This window comes from Seriola aureovittata, chromosome 14 (genome assembly GCF_021018895.1).
Source record: "Seriola aureovittata isolate HTS-2021-v1 ecotype China chromosome 14, ASM2101889v1, whole genome shotgun sequence".
Lineage (NCBI taxonomy): Eukaryota > Metazoa > Chordata > Actinopteri > Carangiformes > Carangidae > Seriola > Seriola aureovittata.
In genome coordinates, this window is record NC_079377.1 from 15335554 (window position 1) to 15351028 (window position 15475).

The following is a 15475-nucleotide window of genomic DNA, read 5'->3' on the forward strand; positions in this document are numbered from 1 at the left end:
GGTGTTGTGTAGCGTTTCTCTATTTGCTTATGTCCTCTGTATTTGCAGCATGTGTCTTTATAACCTCGACGAGGAGGTTATGTTTTCATGCATGTTTGTTTGTTGTCAGCAGGATTATGCAAAAAAGTACTGAAACGATTTGTACCAAACTTGGTGGAGGGATGGGGCACAGACCAGGGAAGAATTTCGGTGCCAGTCTGGTTAAAAGGGCAGATCCAGTAATTTTGTACTACTCTCCTTAACATTGTGAGAGAGGGGATTTTTTAGACATTTTTTCAATTTCTCAAGAAATAATGTTTGGATCTTGAGATCTATGAGTTTGTACAATTTGGTGCACACCTAGATAATGATCCAGATCTGGTGGAAGAAATGTTTAGCCTTGGCAGAGGTATGCACTCTGACATTCAAGAGTTGCTTATAATTTTCTTTTGTTATATCTATTTGCCTGTGGTTCTGAGGTTGTAGAGGCTTGAGCTTTCGTACATACACAATCATATCTCATATAAATAATCATTTACACTGAAACAATAGTACAAAGCTTTCAAAATGGCCAATCAAGACAAAATTATGAATGTGATTACTGTATATCTAATTGTTTGGCTTGGGATTTGACATTATAAGACAATAGCCTACTGTATATTTTAGCAATTTCAAAGGAATAGTTTTGCATTTTAAGGAAATGCCCTTACTTGCGTTCTTGCGTTAGATGAAAATATTGTTGCCACTCTCATATCTATCAATGAATATGAAGCTATAGCCAGCAGCCCCTTAGCTTATCTTAGTGTAGTGTAAATATAGGAAAACGGGGAACAGCTTGCCTGGCTCAGTCCAAAAGTAACAAAACCCACATACCAGCACCTTTGAAGCTACGGTAGCTCTCGGCAAGAAAGTGAATAAACGTATTTCCTAAAATGTTGAACCGTTCCTTTTAAAAGTAGTACATGTAGTATATAATCTGTACAGTCTCTCTGAACTCCTCAGCTACTTTCATGTCCCATTAGGATTCTGAAGTGGGTTACTCTTAATGTTTATGATTTTCAGTTTTATTAAACTTTCTACTGTATGTTTGGTGTTTTCAGTGTTCAGGTTTCTGTTTTACTGCTGTTACATTGACGTCAACAGCCTGGTTCACCAAAGTAACTTGTTTCCTTGTAACTTGCTCAGTGGGATGGCAGCTTCTGGGGAAATAAAGCATCTCTTTCGATCGAGGGGGATTCCTTTGGATTAGAGCGCATCAGCAAATCAACAGTGAGCTCTGTGGGAATGGTTCTCTGGAGAGCACAGCAGCTTCTGAACAGGAATAATTCGGTTCACTGTAGGTTCTGATTTAATGCTAGAGAGGTGCTTTGCTCATTAGCTTCATACATTTGTGAAGATTTGATGTGCTTATTGCATTTGTACAGAATTGACCCTTTTCATGCTGTGCATGCAAAGTTTATCTAGTGTAGTTTTCTCTGTGGATCGGGGCATGAGGAACTCGAACGCTGGTTCTATGGCTTCTGTGTAAGTGCTCAAGAAGCTTTCAAGCTCAGGATCCATTCTGACTACACACTATAGTGAAAGCTGACAAGGTGCCTCTGCTTTACAGTGGTGACTGTTCAATAAAGTGCATTTTTAGATTTCCATGGCTCCCTCAGCTCTTTAAACTGGTTGCTGCATTCACTTTCAGATATAAAGGAGAAGTTCCAATTCTGGATCATCAGCAGCATTGTCCTGTCTATCTCTCTGAAACATCCCCCACATCACTGTTTAAAGAGATGATGTTTATTGCCTGGTGAATATTTTAGCTGTGGAGACCTACTTTACATTAAATGCTTTAAAGATAGCCTCTGAGTCAGATGATTTATAATGACCAAACCTCTCCACACACATGCGTTTGACCTCACCTCTTACACTAGATTCATTAATCGTTTCTTTAGTACATGTTACACAAGCTATTAACATGAGCTATCAGGCTCTATATTAGCCACATTTTCAGTTTCATCTGACACTCATCTGACAGAAGTAACTTTTACTTTGATCATCACAGCTGCCCTCACAAAATGTGCAGCAGCTCCAGTTTTCTCTCATGCTTCATCTGAGTAATTTCAAATCTTTTTGCTTGTGTATTACATGTGTAACCAAAGTGATTTTCAGTTGTTTTCTGAGCACTGCCAAAATGCAACTAGTTCTGTGCCTGAACACATCCTGTGTACACACTGACCGAGGACCGAAGCTGCTGCTGCTCTGCTGACGTGCTGTTTTCACTACGCAGCCTGTTTAATTTAATATGAATGAACCTGATCAATAAAAGTCAAAGACACCAGTGACCCACTACCCACTTTGCATACAAAGTCTTGCAATGACATTTCAATGTCTGCAATTGTTTCCAAATCTCACATACGACTAGTTCAATACACGAGTCAATACAATCAGTTCAATACGTGAGTCAGATGTTTTCCCTCAACTCTAAAGCTGAAACAGGTCGAACTGATCTGCAAGACTAAACATGACATCTTAATTGACTATATTATCAGACGCTACAAGTGAATGCTTTGAATTTCATGCTTAAAAGCTTGTTAACATTATGTTTACTAGATAACTGCAAAGAGGCTTTGAAGGTTGTGCGTTTGCTTTCATGGAGATAATGTTATTTCAAAGATTGAGAGAAATCTTGTCTTTTGATAAACACTTGCATCAAATTAATTTTATAATTACTCTGCATACCCTGGACTGGAAGGAGAGAGAGCACCCGGATCCAATTTAGATAAATATCAGCCTTGAAAGATTATCGTGTGTATGTTTTTTTTCGGTTCCTACTGTTGGTGGGTGAGAGAGAGTAGGAAGAGAGGGGTGAGGAGGCAGGCATGACATTGTTTACATATGTCATTCAGACATATGTCAGTACCTGCACATGAGTATAAGTGTGGATTGCTTATGCCTACAGTAGTGATGACTCAGTAAATCCAAATCTGCTTTCACCCTTGGCTCCCAAAAATTGCTTGGTGTCTCTGTCCTAGGGCTGGATGGAGAACAGACACACTGTTTGATGGGAGAGAAAATAGGTGCTGTCGTATATGTTATCTTGTGTTTCTGGGTTCCTTTTGCTGTGAATGTTTGCCTGCTACTAAAGGCAACCTCCTGATACAGTACAACCAGAAAGATGTCATTTCCATTTCAGTGCTGAATGCAAATTTTTTTGGAAAAAGCAATTTCCCCCACAGAAACGTGTATTTCTTGCTGCTGCCACAGTAGTTGTTTAGATCTCCTCTCCGTACACTTCATTTGTTGTTTTGCTTAGTCCATTTTCTTTCTCCCTTGCCAAGTACTGGAGATCAGAGCTGCCAGTGACAAATAAACATGCAGTTTGCTCCGTTTGCAAACTGTCCTTTAGGCGAGCTTTATACAAGCTCTCTCTTCTTATCTCTTTAAAGGCTTTTGGGAATGAAAAATGAACATATGCAAGTGTTAGTGACTTTATTGTGGTGGGAGAAACATGTTGACGTTTGACATGTTCTCTTATCAAAACAAAACAAAAATCCTGAAAGCATAAGCTTGAATTTAAAAAAAAAAAATCAGTTCTCTGTGATTTATTTCAACAAACGGACTTTGTAAACTTGTCTGCAGTACGTATTTCACTTTTGTGTGTTTACAGATGGTGGCATCAGATGGCGTCCAGAAGAGCAGCCCAGTAACTGTCAACATACTGGTCCTTGATGCCAATGACAATACACCCACGTTTGCCGAGGTCTCCTACAGTGTGGAAGTCTTTACAGACATGCAGCCGGGGGAGACGGTGCTACAGGTAATCAATCCAGCAATCGTTCTCTCGACTTCCTTCTTCGCTTTTGGTCCCTTGCTTTGGCACACTGCTTTACGCCTCCGTGTTTGTCGCCATCACACAGAATCTTTCACACACACACGTTCTTTCATGCTGAAAGCAAATAACCACAACAATCCAGAGCATTGTGTTGACAGGCAAACCCCTGGAACAGTTCCCGTCATCTCATCTGCAGTCATGACAGACGAGTCAGTGAGAATGTTTTTATCTCTGTCTTCAGTGCACAGGCCTGAGGAACCTTTTACCCAGTAGATCCGCCGCTATCAGGACTGCAGCTAATTCATTGTGCTAGACATTAATGATGACCATTTATCAATCTTTCCCATTGCATTAAGAAGATTGGGATGTTTAAAAATAGTATTTTTTTCCTATTTCAGTCTGTTTTGGTTATTTTTATTGATTAGGAACATTGCTGGTTTTGATTTCATTAGTGTACTGGTTTAAAAGGTCGGGACTTCCTTTTCTTTTTTCTGTCATGCAAGCACACATGCTAATGCAAACTAAAGCAAGCACCAAAGCACAAATACAGGACATGTGTAAGGATATGCACATGTACATTTACACGCACACACAGTCTTCAAAATGTAAATCCATAATCCCATTCTGATGTATTTTTTAGTGCGTGGAGTTCCATCATTTCATTGTCTCTCATTTGATAGTCGAAATATGATCTTTTCATCTTTCAGTTGATCTGTCCTCTCAGCACAGCCTCTCCAAAAAATGTCAGACTCTAAAGGTCAAGTTTAATCTGTCTTAAAAACCAGCCGTTTCACCCTCCCTGAAATGAGGCCAGGGGTCACAGAGTGTCTGGTATGACCGCTTAACCGATTTTTCTAAGCCGTTTATGAGAGCTGCAGGCTCCCTAAGGATGCTGCTGCTTATTTGATGCTACAGCTTTTACTTCAACGTCAGGAGCATGAAAAAGGAGGTCTGGGTAGCTTGGATTAAAGTTTGAAGGCCTAAAGCATATTAAGCCAACTACACCACAAGGGCTCATAATTACAAGCAGCAGGATGCCCTAAATTAATTGGCTTGAAGGAAACAGTGGTTGGTTAATTCATTTTTGTAACAGAGCAACCAAGAAAAGATAAATTTATATATTATGCCTTTTTTTTTATCTTCAAAAAAAAAAAACTGTCACACAGCTGTCTTTCCACAACATCGTAATCCATCTAATATGAAAGGTAGCATGGAATTAATTCCATCCAGTCCAAACTTTATTGATCATTAAGGTCACCAAACTGCAATCACTAGGAGGGAAAAAATTGCAGCCAGCAGAAAAAGTCAGACAGGTTACAGCCTCAGTAGTATATATACTTTCAGCTAAATGCCAACCATTTCATCCTGACCATACATGAAACAAAGGTCACGTATCCATTAGATGATAATAGGACACCAAAATGGATTCAAGGTTGGCAAGTTGACTGAAGTCAGTCACAACCTCCTACTAAGATATATTTACTGCTTGACTGGTTTAGTGATCATGTTGCTGGAAGCTGTGTATTTTGTATAAATGCTTTTGTAAAAAGCTTTGTATAAAATGGATCTGTTTCTTTCTCCCAGTTAACAGCAGTAGATGCTGATGAGGGACTGAATGGTCTGGTGACCTATGAGATACTGGCTGGTGCCCAGGGAGATTTCATCATTAGTAATCGGACTGGACGCATCACTGTGGCACCTGGTGTCACTTTAACTGTGGGGCGATCGTACGCCCTGACTGTCAAGGCCTCTGACAACGCACCAGAGACCCAGAGAAGGTATAGTAGCCACCTGCGCTGCTCTCTCTCTTTTTATTTGTGATTTTTTTTTTATATATATATTTTATTTTGGACATTAAAAGATTTCTACATTAGTAGAATGAAGAGTTTATTATTTTAATGTGATTAATGTGTGATTAATGTGATATGCACTGCATTACTTTTTTATAAGGAGCCAATTTGTTTCTAAGATGTTTCAGAATTAGATTCATTTCGTATTTCTCCACTTGGTTGTAGGGGGCTGGAGAACACAGCATGTGTTGTTTTACAAGTCTTATTTAATTCAATATTTGCTCATAGTGATTCACAATTTAGCTTCAGAATGACACAGAAAGTCTTCTCTGTGCTGAATTATGGAGAAATAACATTTCTAACAAGCTGTTGTGAGTCAAAAAACAGATGGTCTTTTTCCATCTAATACTCAAATTCTGTTATGAGATGTTTCATACATTGTCTCCTCTTTATCTCGTGATTGAAAAGAAAAAAATTCATTCTGTGTAAGAGCTAAGTATTTCAGATTTCAGACCAGAGTATTATACATTGTAGTTGGGGGTGGAAACAGGTGACCACTTTGGTTTCAACAAGCAAAACAAAGACTGGCATAGACACATTCAATGACCCAGACTTAGCTAGACAAACTACAGCTCGGCATAATGACACAGGGTACTACACAAAATGGTTATTTTGCTTCACATGTCAGATCAGATCATCTTCAAGAACATTGGTAGATGTACCTTTTTTTGTAGTACTTGAACAACAGATGCCTCACACGGTGAATGAATAAATAACGCAGTCAGTTCCATTTCCATGTGTTCTGCTGTGAAGAAATGTGAACAAGCAGGCTGATTTTAAGCAAGCTGATTTTACACTCATGAACAAATTGTAAATGAGAGGTTTGTACTATGGCTTGACAGAAAAACATCCATGATACCATTGTGAACCAGATAAAGATCCTACTTATAAAAAAATATGTCTAAAACCTGTTTTTTCTTTTTCTTTTCTGCAATCAAAACTCCAAACAAGAGGGCTTTGATATGGGATGATACATCGTGAACATTTTTCAGTATGCTGTGGGCAAGGTTCTTCAGTACGGCACAAGAGGTTGTCAAGGAGAAACTGATGCTGTCAGTGGGCTGATCTGTGCTTTTCTTTCTGCCAGGAGCTCCATCACAACAGTGTACATTGAGGTTTTACCACCCAACAACCAGAGCCCCCCACGCTTCCCCCTCTTCACGTACAGCTTGGAAGTCAGTGAGGCCATGAGGATAGGAGCTATTCTGCTCAATCTGCAAGTGAGTCATTAACCCACGAACGCACACTCTCACACAAGGCATGTGCAAGTTAATGAGGCATTTGGTATGATGCTGCATTTCTTAACATGATGAAATTTTTAGCACATCATTAAATTATGTTGCAGTTTCAGGAAATACAATCAACACATTTTTACCTCACCTGTGTCTGTTTATTTGTCAGCAGGATTATGCAAAAAGTGCTGAACTGATTTGAACCAAACTTGGTGAAGGGATGGGGTATTGCCCAGAGAGGAACCCATTAAATTTAGGGGCAGATCTGAAATATTTACTAAAAGTTTTTGTCTGGTTTATGTTGTTTGACATTGGCTTTGGCGGAGGTCTGTGCTCTCTGAGTCCCCTTTTGTCTTTCTTTGGCTCTCACAGTTCCCTCTCCAGCATATAGTCTGCTCACTGTCACTCCAGTAAAGCATCCATGTTGTTTAGTTATCATATCTCATAGCCTTCAGCTTTCATGGTACTATATGACCTTTAAGCTCCTGCTTTTTTTTTCTTTTTTTCTTCCCCAGGCCACAGACAGAGAAAACGATCCCATCACATACCGAATTCTTAGTGGGGATTCCCAGAACGTCTTCAACCTCTCTGAAACGTAAGTTCAGACATTGTTCAAATACAGGTGCTCATAGTTTATTGGTGTGAATGTGTCTGTCTATATGTGGTGTGCCACACGTCTCACTCAGTGCAAGACGAGCAGGATAAGCAGGTATGGAAAATGAACCGATGCAAACTACTTTGCTAGATTGCAGTCCAACTAACATAACAAGCCCCTGGCAAACTATTCTGCAAGGACAATAGTCAACCATTGAGATTAGTTTGAGAGTTTGTGTATGGCTCAGGTTTGTGACACATCTTATTGAGTGTATGATCTGAGAGACACAAACAACTCAGCTATGAAATCCTTTGATGAGCTTTTGTGGTCCATGTCGTTCTTTGAAGTGCAAAGGCTGCATAGACCAAAAGTAGTAATATGTGCAGATGGTTTTTCCTTCATAATGATAGTCACAGAAGAGTCAGACAGACCAGGGCAGGGTCTGAGTATCATCATTAGCCTCCCTCTGATGATATAGAGTTGCCAGAGTGAGTGATGATGATGGGGAAAAAGGAATGAGAAGATTGGGGATGTGCAGTTGTGATGGTAGCGAGTAGTAGTAGTAGTAGTAGTAGTAGTAGTAGTAGTAGTAGTAGTAGTAATATTGCTGACTTGCCAGTTATTGGTTTTGGGAGATTTATTAGCCATTATATGATTTTGTTTATGAGCAGTGGTGCTGGCTGTTGGCACGTATTTACACTCAGTAGCTGCCTCAGCTGTTTGTGACCATGATACCAATGTTCTACTCAAGTACATTTTATGTTTGTATAGCCCAAAATCACAAATTTGCCTGAAAGTGATTCACAATCGGTAATAGAATGCAACCCTCCATTTGAATAAGAAAAATCTCAACCACAAAAAATCCTCTAGTGGGACAAAAGGGGAAGAAACCTCAGGAAGAGGACATGGATGACATCCCTCCTCCATGAAAGGTAAACATGCATTGCATGTCATAGACTCCAATGCATGTTTACAGCAGTAAAACAACATAATGGACTAGACAAATAACAATATTAGGTAAATAGAGTGCAAACATATGAAGGCTATGGATCCAGAAAAATTTAAAGCATCTTCTATGTACAGCCAAAGATGAGCTGGTGCAGCTTAGTCAAATATATGTAACAAGTCCAGTGTTTTTTAATGCATTAACTAACTGTTATTATATAAGCAAATTTATCTTAGAATAGTGGTTTATTGGTTTGTGATTGGTTAGTTTGCACACTAATATATTGCTTGGTGCTATGATGAAGTGAAAACGACGAGCTCTGTTCATAAAGCAACAGAATACCATTAGTTTTCTACTGTGTATGCTAAAATAAAACAGTAAGAGACATGATTTTTTACCAATCCAGGGCAATTAGGTCAGAGCTACTAGAAGCTGGTAGGCAGCTCAATGGAAATAATTACATTGAATTTAATTTTATTTAATGGCACGAGTTTGGTGCTGCTCTCGCCCTCTCTCCTCTTTCTCTCCAGCTCTGGCCTCATCTCAGCTTTTCTGCCATCTGAGAGAAGCCAGGACATATTACAGCAAATATTTCTGGAGAGGAAAAGGCATGCAAATATGTTGTCCCACCTCTTATAATCAACATCGGCATTTAAAAAGCCCACCTCACTCAATTACTACTTGGGAGCAAAGAAAAGGCATAAAATATTAAAGCAGTCTGTGGTTTTTACCTTCCCTTAAATAAACAAACAAATATGAAGAGAAGAGGCATTGGGAGAATGAAAATGCAGGACCATGCCAGACACGTTTCTCACTAATTGATTAAAGCTTCTTTTGTCTACATCCTCAGGCTCCCAGCTATGCAAGGACAAGCTGTGTTGCAGCACTATATCCCTTCCTTTTGTTTACGCTTAATCTGCTCCACAGTGTTAAAATTGTTTGTTTTATAGAGGGATATTTACTTTATGGTTTCATAGTGGCGCTGTAATGGTGAGCAAAAACATGGTGACACGATCAAACTAACGGAGGGAGTGCTATTATTGGCATTGCCACAGTAATCTCTGAAACCAGATATGACAGAAAACTTGCTGAAATAGATACACACATTCTCCTTCGGTTCATTGTCTGTGTGGCAGAAATATTACAATCACATCACAAGCTCTCAGCAACCTAGCAATATAATAACTTCAAGCAGATGCTGATATAGCACACTATGAATCAAAGAATGGTTAGCTGCTATGTTTGATGAGTGTGCAATATACAGAGCCCTACTTCACGCTCTCATTTTTCAACCCTTCAGAAATCCAGTGTGATTCAGTGAAGAGATTTTTTGCATTGCTGCATGTTCAGATGCAAGCTACATATGGGGCTTGTTCAATCCAGCTATTATGAATAATGAGCTCTCGGGTCCATAACTCCCTATAAATGGGGCAGGTTCCCCTGAGGGAGGTATGCTTCTGCTTCAAATTGACTCACCATTATGGTTGTGAGCAGAGCGCACCATTGAATCAGTGGCTGATACCGTCAGGCACCAGGCGCTATACACAGAGCATTCAGTAATGACATACAAACCTGCAGTAGCAGGATCAAAATGTAACACATCATAAATGAGTCTCAAGTAATTCAGGTCTTGAGGGACTGATGATCTGTTAAGATATGCCAAGTGTTATTACAGTTACTTTGAATATCATCAGTGTGGGTTTGTATCAAAATTAATAAAACAAAATAAATCCAGAATATAAGTACTGGAAATTGACTGCATGCCCCTCCTGACGAGCCACTAAATATATGTTAGCTGGGCCAATATGTCAGCTGATTAGTTCATTTTCTCAGATATATTGGTATTGGTGTATCTGTCATCTGATAAGTAGGAAATGTCAGCACAGAAATATCTAAGATATGTTTGAAATAGTGTGTCTCCATTACATAATTTGTCCACCAGAGAGACATTTGTGTGTCTGTGTGAATTCTTTATAATACCAATTTAAGGAATCCATATAAAAAACAGCCAATATATCACTCTCAAATACAGATATATGAACTAGATCAGCCTCAAATCAGACATCTGAAAGTCTGAAATCTTCAAATTACTGATGCAAGTCTTCTTTGTTCATCTAGTTTACCTCATGTAAAACATTCATGCCACCTGGAACTTAAGTCCTGGTCATCAAGTCCAAGTTCCCATATAGAGACACAGCTTCAGCAGAATAGGAGATCCACTGTTGGTGTGACCGGCATGGATAGCCTGTAACCTGCAGCATTGTCACTCTAGACGATACTGTGACAGCATCAGTCTGTCTGACAGCATCTTTTCATTTGTGGTGGCTGGGGAGAGTGGGCAGGACGCTATCACACATGATCAGTGAACCTCTCAGACCTAACCGCTCAAGTGTAGTTCAGCACTCGAGCTGTAGTCGGGGGTAAACTCCCCGGGCCAGTGTTAAGTGGCATTAATCATTCTAATCTTTGTCATTATCACCCTCAAGATCATCATCATTAACACTGCAATTATGACAATTATCACTGTATATCTTCATTATCATATCTACATCAAAGTTTCCTCTACCTTTAGCTTCATTGAGCACCAAGAGCACTATGTATAAATAAGTGTGAGCACAGCAGTCAGTGAAGGATGGTGCACTGCATTTTTATGGTGTTTTTAAAAAGCTGTGTTAGCCCTCTTGAACCATCAGCCATCAGGTGTATTGGATCCAAAGCAATATGTTCACCATATCTTGGAGCAAGTGGTTCAGTGAAATAGACAATGTTAATCGAGGTCTCGGTAATTTGCCTTTCAGATCTTAAGATGGGGCTCTACAGTTTGACAGTTATTGGCGGGAGAGGCAGGAAGAAAGTAGCGGTCAGGTTCTGCTTGGACTGTTTGGCCACAGAAGCTTTAAATTAGAAATGTGAAGGAGCAGGGGGGACACCAGGGAAATGGGACGGGCATTAATCTAACGGTGCGCTCAGATTCATTCGTCTTTCCTTCCGTTTTGCGGTTTTGGCAGAGCTCGAGTGTGAGGAGGGACTCAGTCTACTGTTTTGTGCAAGCTGTGTGTGTGTGTGTGTGTGTGTGTGTGTGTGTGTTCGTGTGTGTTCGTGTGTGTGGGTGTGCTTGCTCTCACGTGTCTTGTGCACCTGTGTGCGCAAACAAAGATAATTCAGCGTTCTGCTTGGGAATGCATCCACGCTTTGTGTTTGGAATACCAGAGTGCCAAATTATACCATGTGAACGAGCAAGGGGGGGTTACTGTGTCTGCTGCAGTCACTGGAAAGACAACATGAATCTCTCTGTAGTCCATGTGCTTTGGGAGCAGGAGTCAGGCTACAGAGAGAAAAAGACAGAGTGGGAGCATTTAAACCCCACCTGCTCTTTGCCCAGAACTCATCCTCCTCTATCAGCGACAGTGTTTTATAGATCTGTCTAATCCTGAATTTAATAAACTCTGAGGTGCAGCATTCTCAATCACCCTCTATTGCATCAGCAATAAAGTATTCAAAAGTATTGAACCAACCTCTCTCTAAATGAATGCTCTTGCTTCATATGACGCAAACGAGAAATACATGAATGATTCTAAACAAAGTTGTGTATTCTCTGACCCCTCTCTCTACAGGATTGGCCTTCTACTTCTGGGCAAGCCTCTGGACCAAGAGACCACTGATCAGTACCGTCTGGTTGTCACAGCCTCTGACGGCAACCCTGGAGGGGTGAGGCACAACCCACTTTATTAAACTACTGGCCTGATTCCTCAGGGTCGTCGATCCTCAAACATTTTGAACACGTTAAGCACAAATAAGATCTTCTCATATAAGCTTATTAGCTCGGAAATTTGGCTCACTGAACTCAAGTGGTTCATTAGCCTGGAAAATCCAATAGTGCGTTCAAGCTCACAGAGTTTAATACCCTATTTTTCACAGATTCATAAGATTTGTGGTAGCACTAGGAGTCAGCAGTGCCACTTTAGTGTGCCAAACCAATGCGACACCAGAATAATAAGGGCTGCCCATATAAGTCCATGTACTGGTATATACAGAGGGTCCAATGGAAAAGTGGTCTCAGATTTTGGACCCACTGTATGTGGAAATTTTATGATTTTGATTACCTGTTGATAACCATAGTGGGAGTTCTTTATGGTTGATAAAGGCAGTTGAAAAAAATGGCTGCTGTGAATACAATAGTGCAAGTGTTAGTTATTTTTATCCACAGCGCAGATTTGTTCATCTGGAGTGACGTTAGGGTTTGTAAGTCTATTAGTCATTTCCCTTTATTCAAAGTGTTATTGCAATTACTAAGGCAATGGGCAATTACTACTCAGCGATAATATTAATGTCTTTCTTTCTGGCAAGTGGTAAATGCTCAATTACAACTATATGAGATTTTAAATTTATTTAAAATCCACCAAGTTTGCCTGTTTCCTGTTTTACATCTCACAGGAGCTACTGTAGTTTGCTATCAAAGCACTGTTGCCTCACAGATTTTGAACAGTGATGTCGTTTTAAAGGTCTTGCCCAAGAATAAGAGCAAGCTCAAATCACAATTGAAACTATTGGAAAGAAGCACTAGTGTTGTATTGCACTTTTTAGATTTAGATCAATGTTTAATTCTTAAACTGCACTTAAATAAAATTTGATGACTCTTTAAAAAAAATAATTGAAGCAGCAGAGGCCAAGATATCCAAACATTCAGTTTGTAATACATTTCCTACATTTCCCACAATGCAACAAATGGCTTTCTCAGACTTAACAAACCTTCTCTTGTGCCACAGAAGACCTAACAACCATTTTCACAAGCTGAGTTTTAATAACTATGCAAAATCCTTTAAAGGGCTGCTATCCATACAATGTCGGCTCTTTGAGTTTGTACATTTACAGAGCTGTCTTTGTAACTTAGCCTAGAGAAACAGCAGACACTATAACCGAAAGTGAATGCTGGCTGCTCCGTCTCCCACCGAGAGCTGATAATCATATAAACCGTCTTAATTTAATTAGACTTCACCTCAGTTGGCTCCGTCTTTACAGCTGTCTCTGTTCCAGGCAGAAGTGAAATGTGGTTTCCTTTTTAAGATGCTGTGTCTGATAGGTAATGAACATTAGCTGATGAGCCGTCACAGGAGTGATGTTGATTGCCTCCTTCTCACCTTCACACGCATAAACACTTGGAGCTACAGCTCTGTGTCATCTGTTGACAGATTGTGCGTGTTGGTTGAGTGGATCTGTATAAGAAGCATGTGTGGGGAAGCAAAAATTTGTATGAATCATTAGTTATCATTCATTCTTTGTTTTATCCTTTATTTGTGTGAAGAAACATGCGTAGATGCTTTCCAGATGTTCTCAGGAGGCCCCCTCTCCTTAGGATGGGTATGATCTTTATAGAGTGCACAGCTCATGCATTGCTCTTTTTTCAGTTGGTTAATATTATGTTGTTTCTGGGCAAGTGGCCAATCATGTACTTTGGCTTTGTCTTGAAGAAAACAATGAATTACACTTGGTGCTTTGTTCAAAGAGGTTCTCCCCCAAGTTTCAAGGTCTTAAGGTACCTGTATGCAGTATACTTACTTTTTCTCAACCACCAGCGTGTTGTGAGTTTATCCTCTCCAGAATTTTTTTTAAGCATGGCAACTTTCCCCAGCGTACATGCTGCCGGTGTTTTCCTGTATGTGTGCCACAGAAGAAGACCAGTGTTACAGGAAAGAGCAAATAAATAAAGAGAGTGTAAGACGGGGCTTCACCTCACAGAAGGAGGCAGCCACATGCTGGTGCCCCTTTGTCCTAATATTGATGGACAGATTGTAAAAACTGACACCCTTTACCTGTAGAGTAGAGTGTGTGTGTGTGTGTGTGTGTGTGTGTGTGTGTGTGTGTGTGCGTGCGCCAAACATCTTGTCCACAGAGTAAATTACTGGCTGACTCGTGCAGGCTAAATGTCACAGCTTGGACGAAATGCTGTCACAACAGGAAGTCGAATGAGGGAGAGGGGCAAAGGGTTGTAGGCGGGTGGAGGTGAGGTGGAGTGCTGACAGGAAGGTTGGAAACGTGGGAAGGATCAAAATAAGCACAAGAGGAAAGAACAGAAGAATAGAGACACCGGGGGATGCAAATGTGTAATTAGCACAGAACTTTGGTAACCATGGAAACATGACAAAAGGCGCAAAGCAAAAGGCGCAAGCCAATCTGCAGCTACACGTGCACACACCAACATTTCCTCACGATACTAGTTGAATTTCAACTTTTCATCAACTCAAGCATGGAATAAATTAATCTGTGTGACCAATTCAAAATTTATATTCTCAACAGTACAAGCTGTGATCATAACTGCCAAGCAGACTAAGATTTCAAAAACTCAACCAGAGATATCGGATGAAGCTTTTCCTCTTGTCCTCAGAGGAGAGAGTGCATGACTTGTAACAGCCTGATCATATCAGTCCCTGCAACATGGCTTCTGGTCAGGATTGTCACTTGAAAGGCGCAGCACCATCAGCCACCTCTGGATCTTTCAGACAGTGAAGACAGAAGACGAGACATCACAGAGCTCCATCTATTTTGTGTTAAATAAATAATAGCAGCTCATTAATCACACTCGTGGCCATAGAGGTAGAGGTTTTGGCTTTGATAAGAACACCCACGCCATGATGGAGACGCTAATTGGCTTCAGGTCTTCTCTGAAATGAAAAATAAGCAGATCCCATCACCACACTGATGGTGCGCTGCCTCCTTTGGTGTCCTCAAGTTTTAGTAGCGAAAGAGCAAAAGAGAGAGACATGGAGTGTGATGGTTTACAGCATGGGTTGCCGTGTTAATTTGTGCATGAGAAGACTGATTATGTACATCTCAGAGGCTCGAACAAAGAAAATGATGGTGAAGGGTTTCCCTACAGACAGTGAGATGAAGGTTGCATTAACAAGGTCATTCACTTCATGATATGTGCCGCCATAGTGTTATCTGCCAGGGAAACTTCAAACAGCTGTCTTCTTGGGAAGTATTATTTCTTGCAAGGGCCAACTCCTCCCATAACCCACCCATCCCTTTTCCCCCAAAGGAGACCATCTCCACCAT

The 15475-nt window shown here is 40.4% G+C and overlaps 1 protein-coding gene across 4 annotated transcripts in view; it reads left to right on the top strand.

Annotated features, from left to right (window-relative positions):
* pcdh15a (protocadherin-related 15a) overlaps positions 1–15475 on the top strand; it is a 198451-nt gene that overhangs the window by 110294 nt on the left and 72682 nt on the right. For all 4 annotated transcript variants that reach the window (XM_056396135.1, XM_056396137.1, XM_056396134.1 and 1 more), the window contains 5 exons: positions 3635–3784; positions 5384–5577; positions 6737–6869; positions 7397–7476; positions 12037–12130. In XM_056396135.1, the coding sequence (XP_056252110.1) occupies positions 3635–3784; positions 5384–5577; positions 6737–6869; positions 7397–7476; positions 12037–12130 (651 nt within the window). The remainder of the gene's footprint in view (positions 1–3634; positions 3785–5383; positions 5578–6736; positions 6870–7396; positions 7477–12036; positions 12131–15475) is intronic.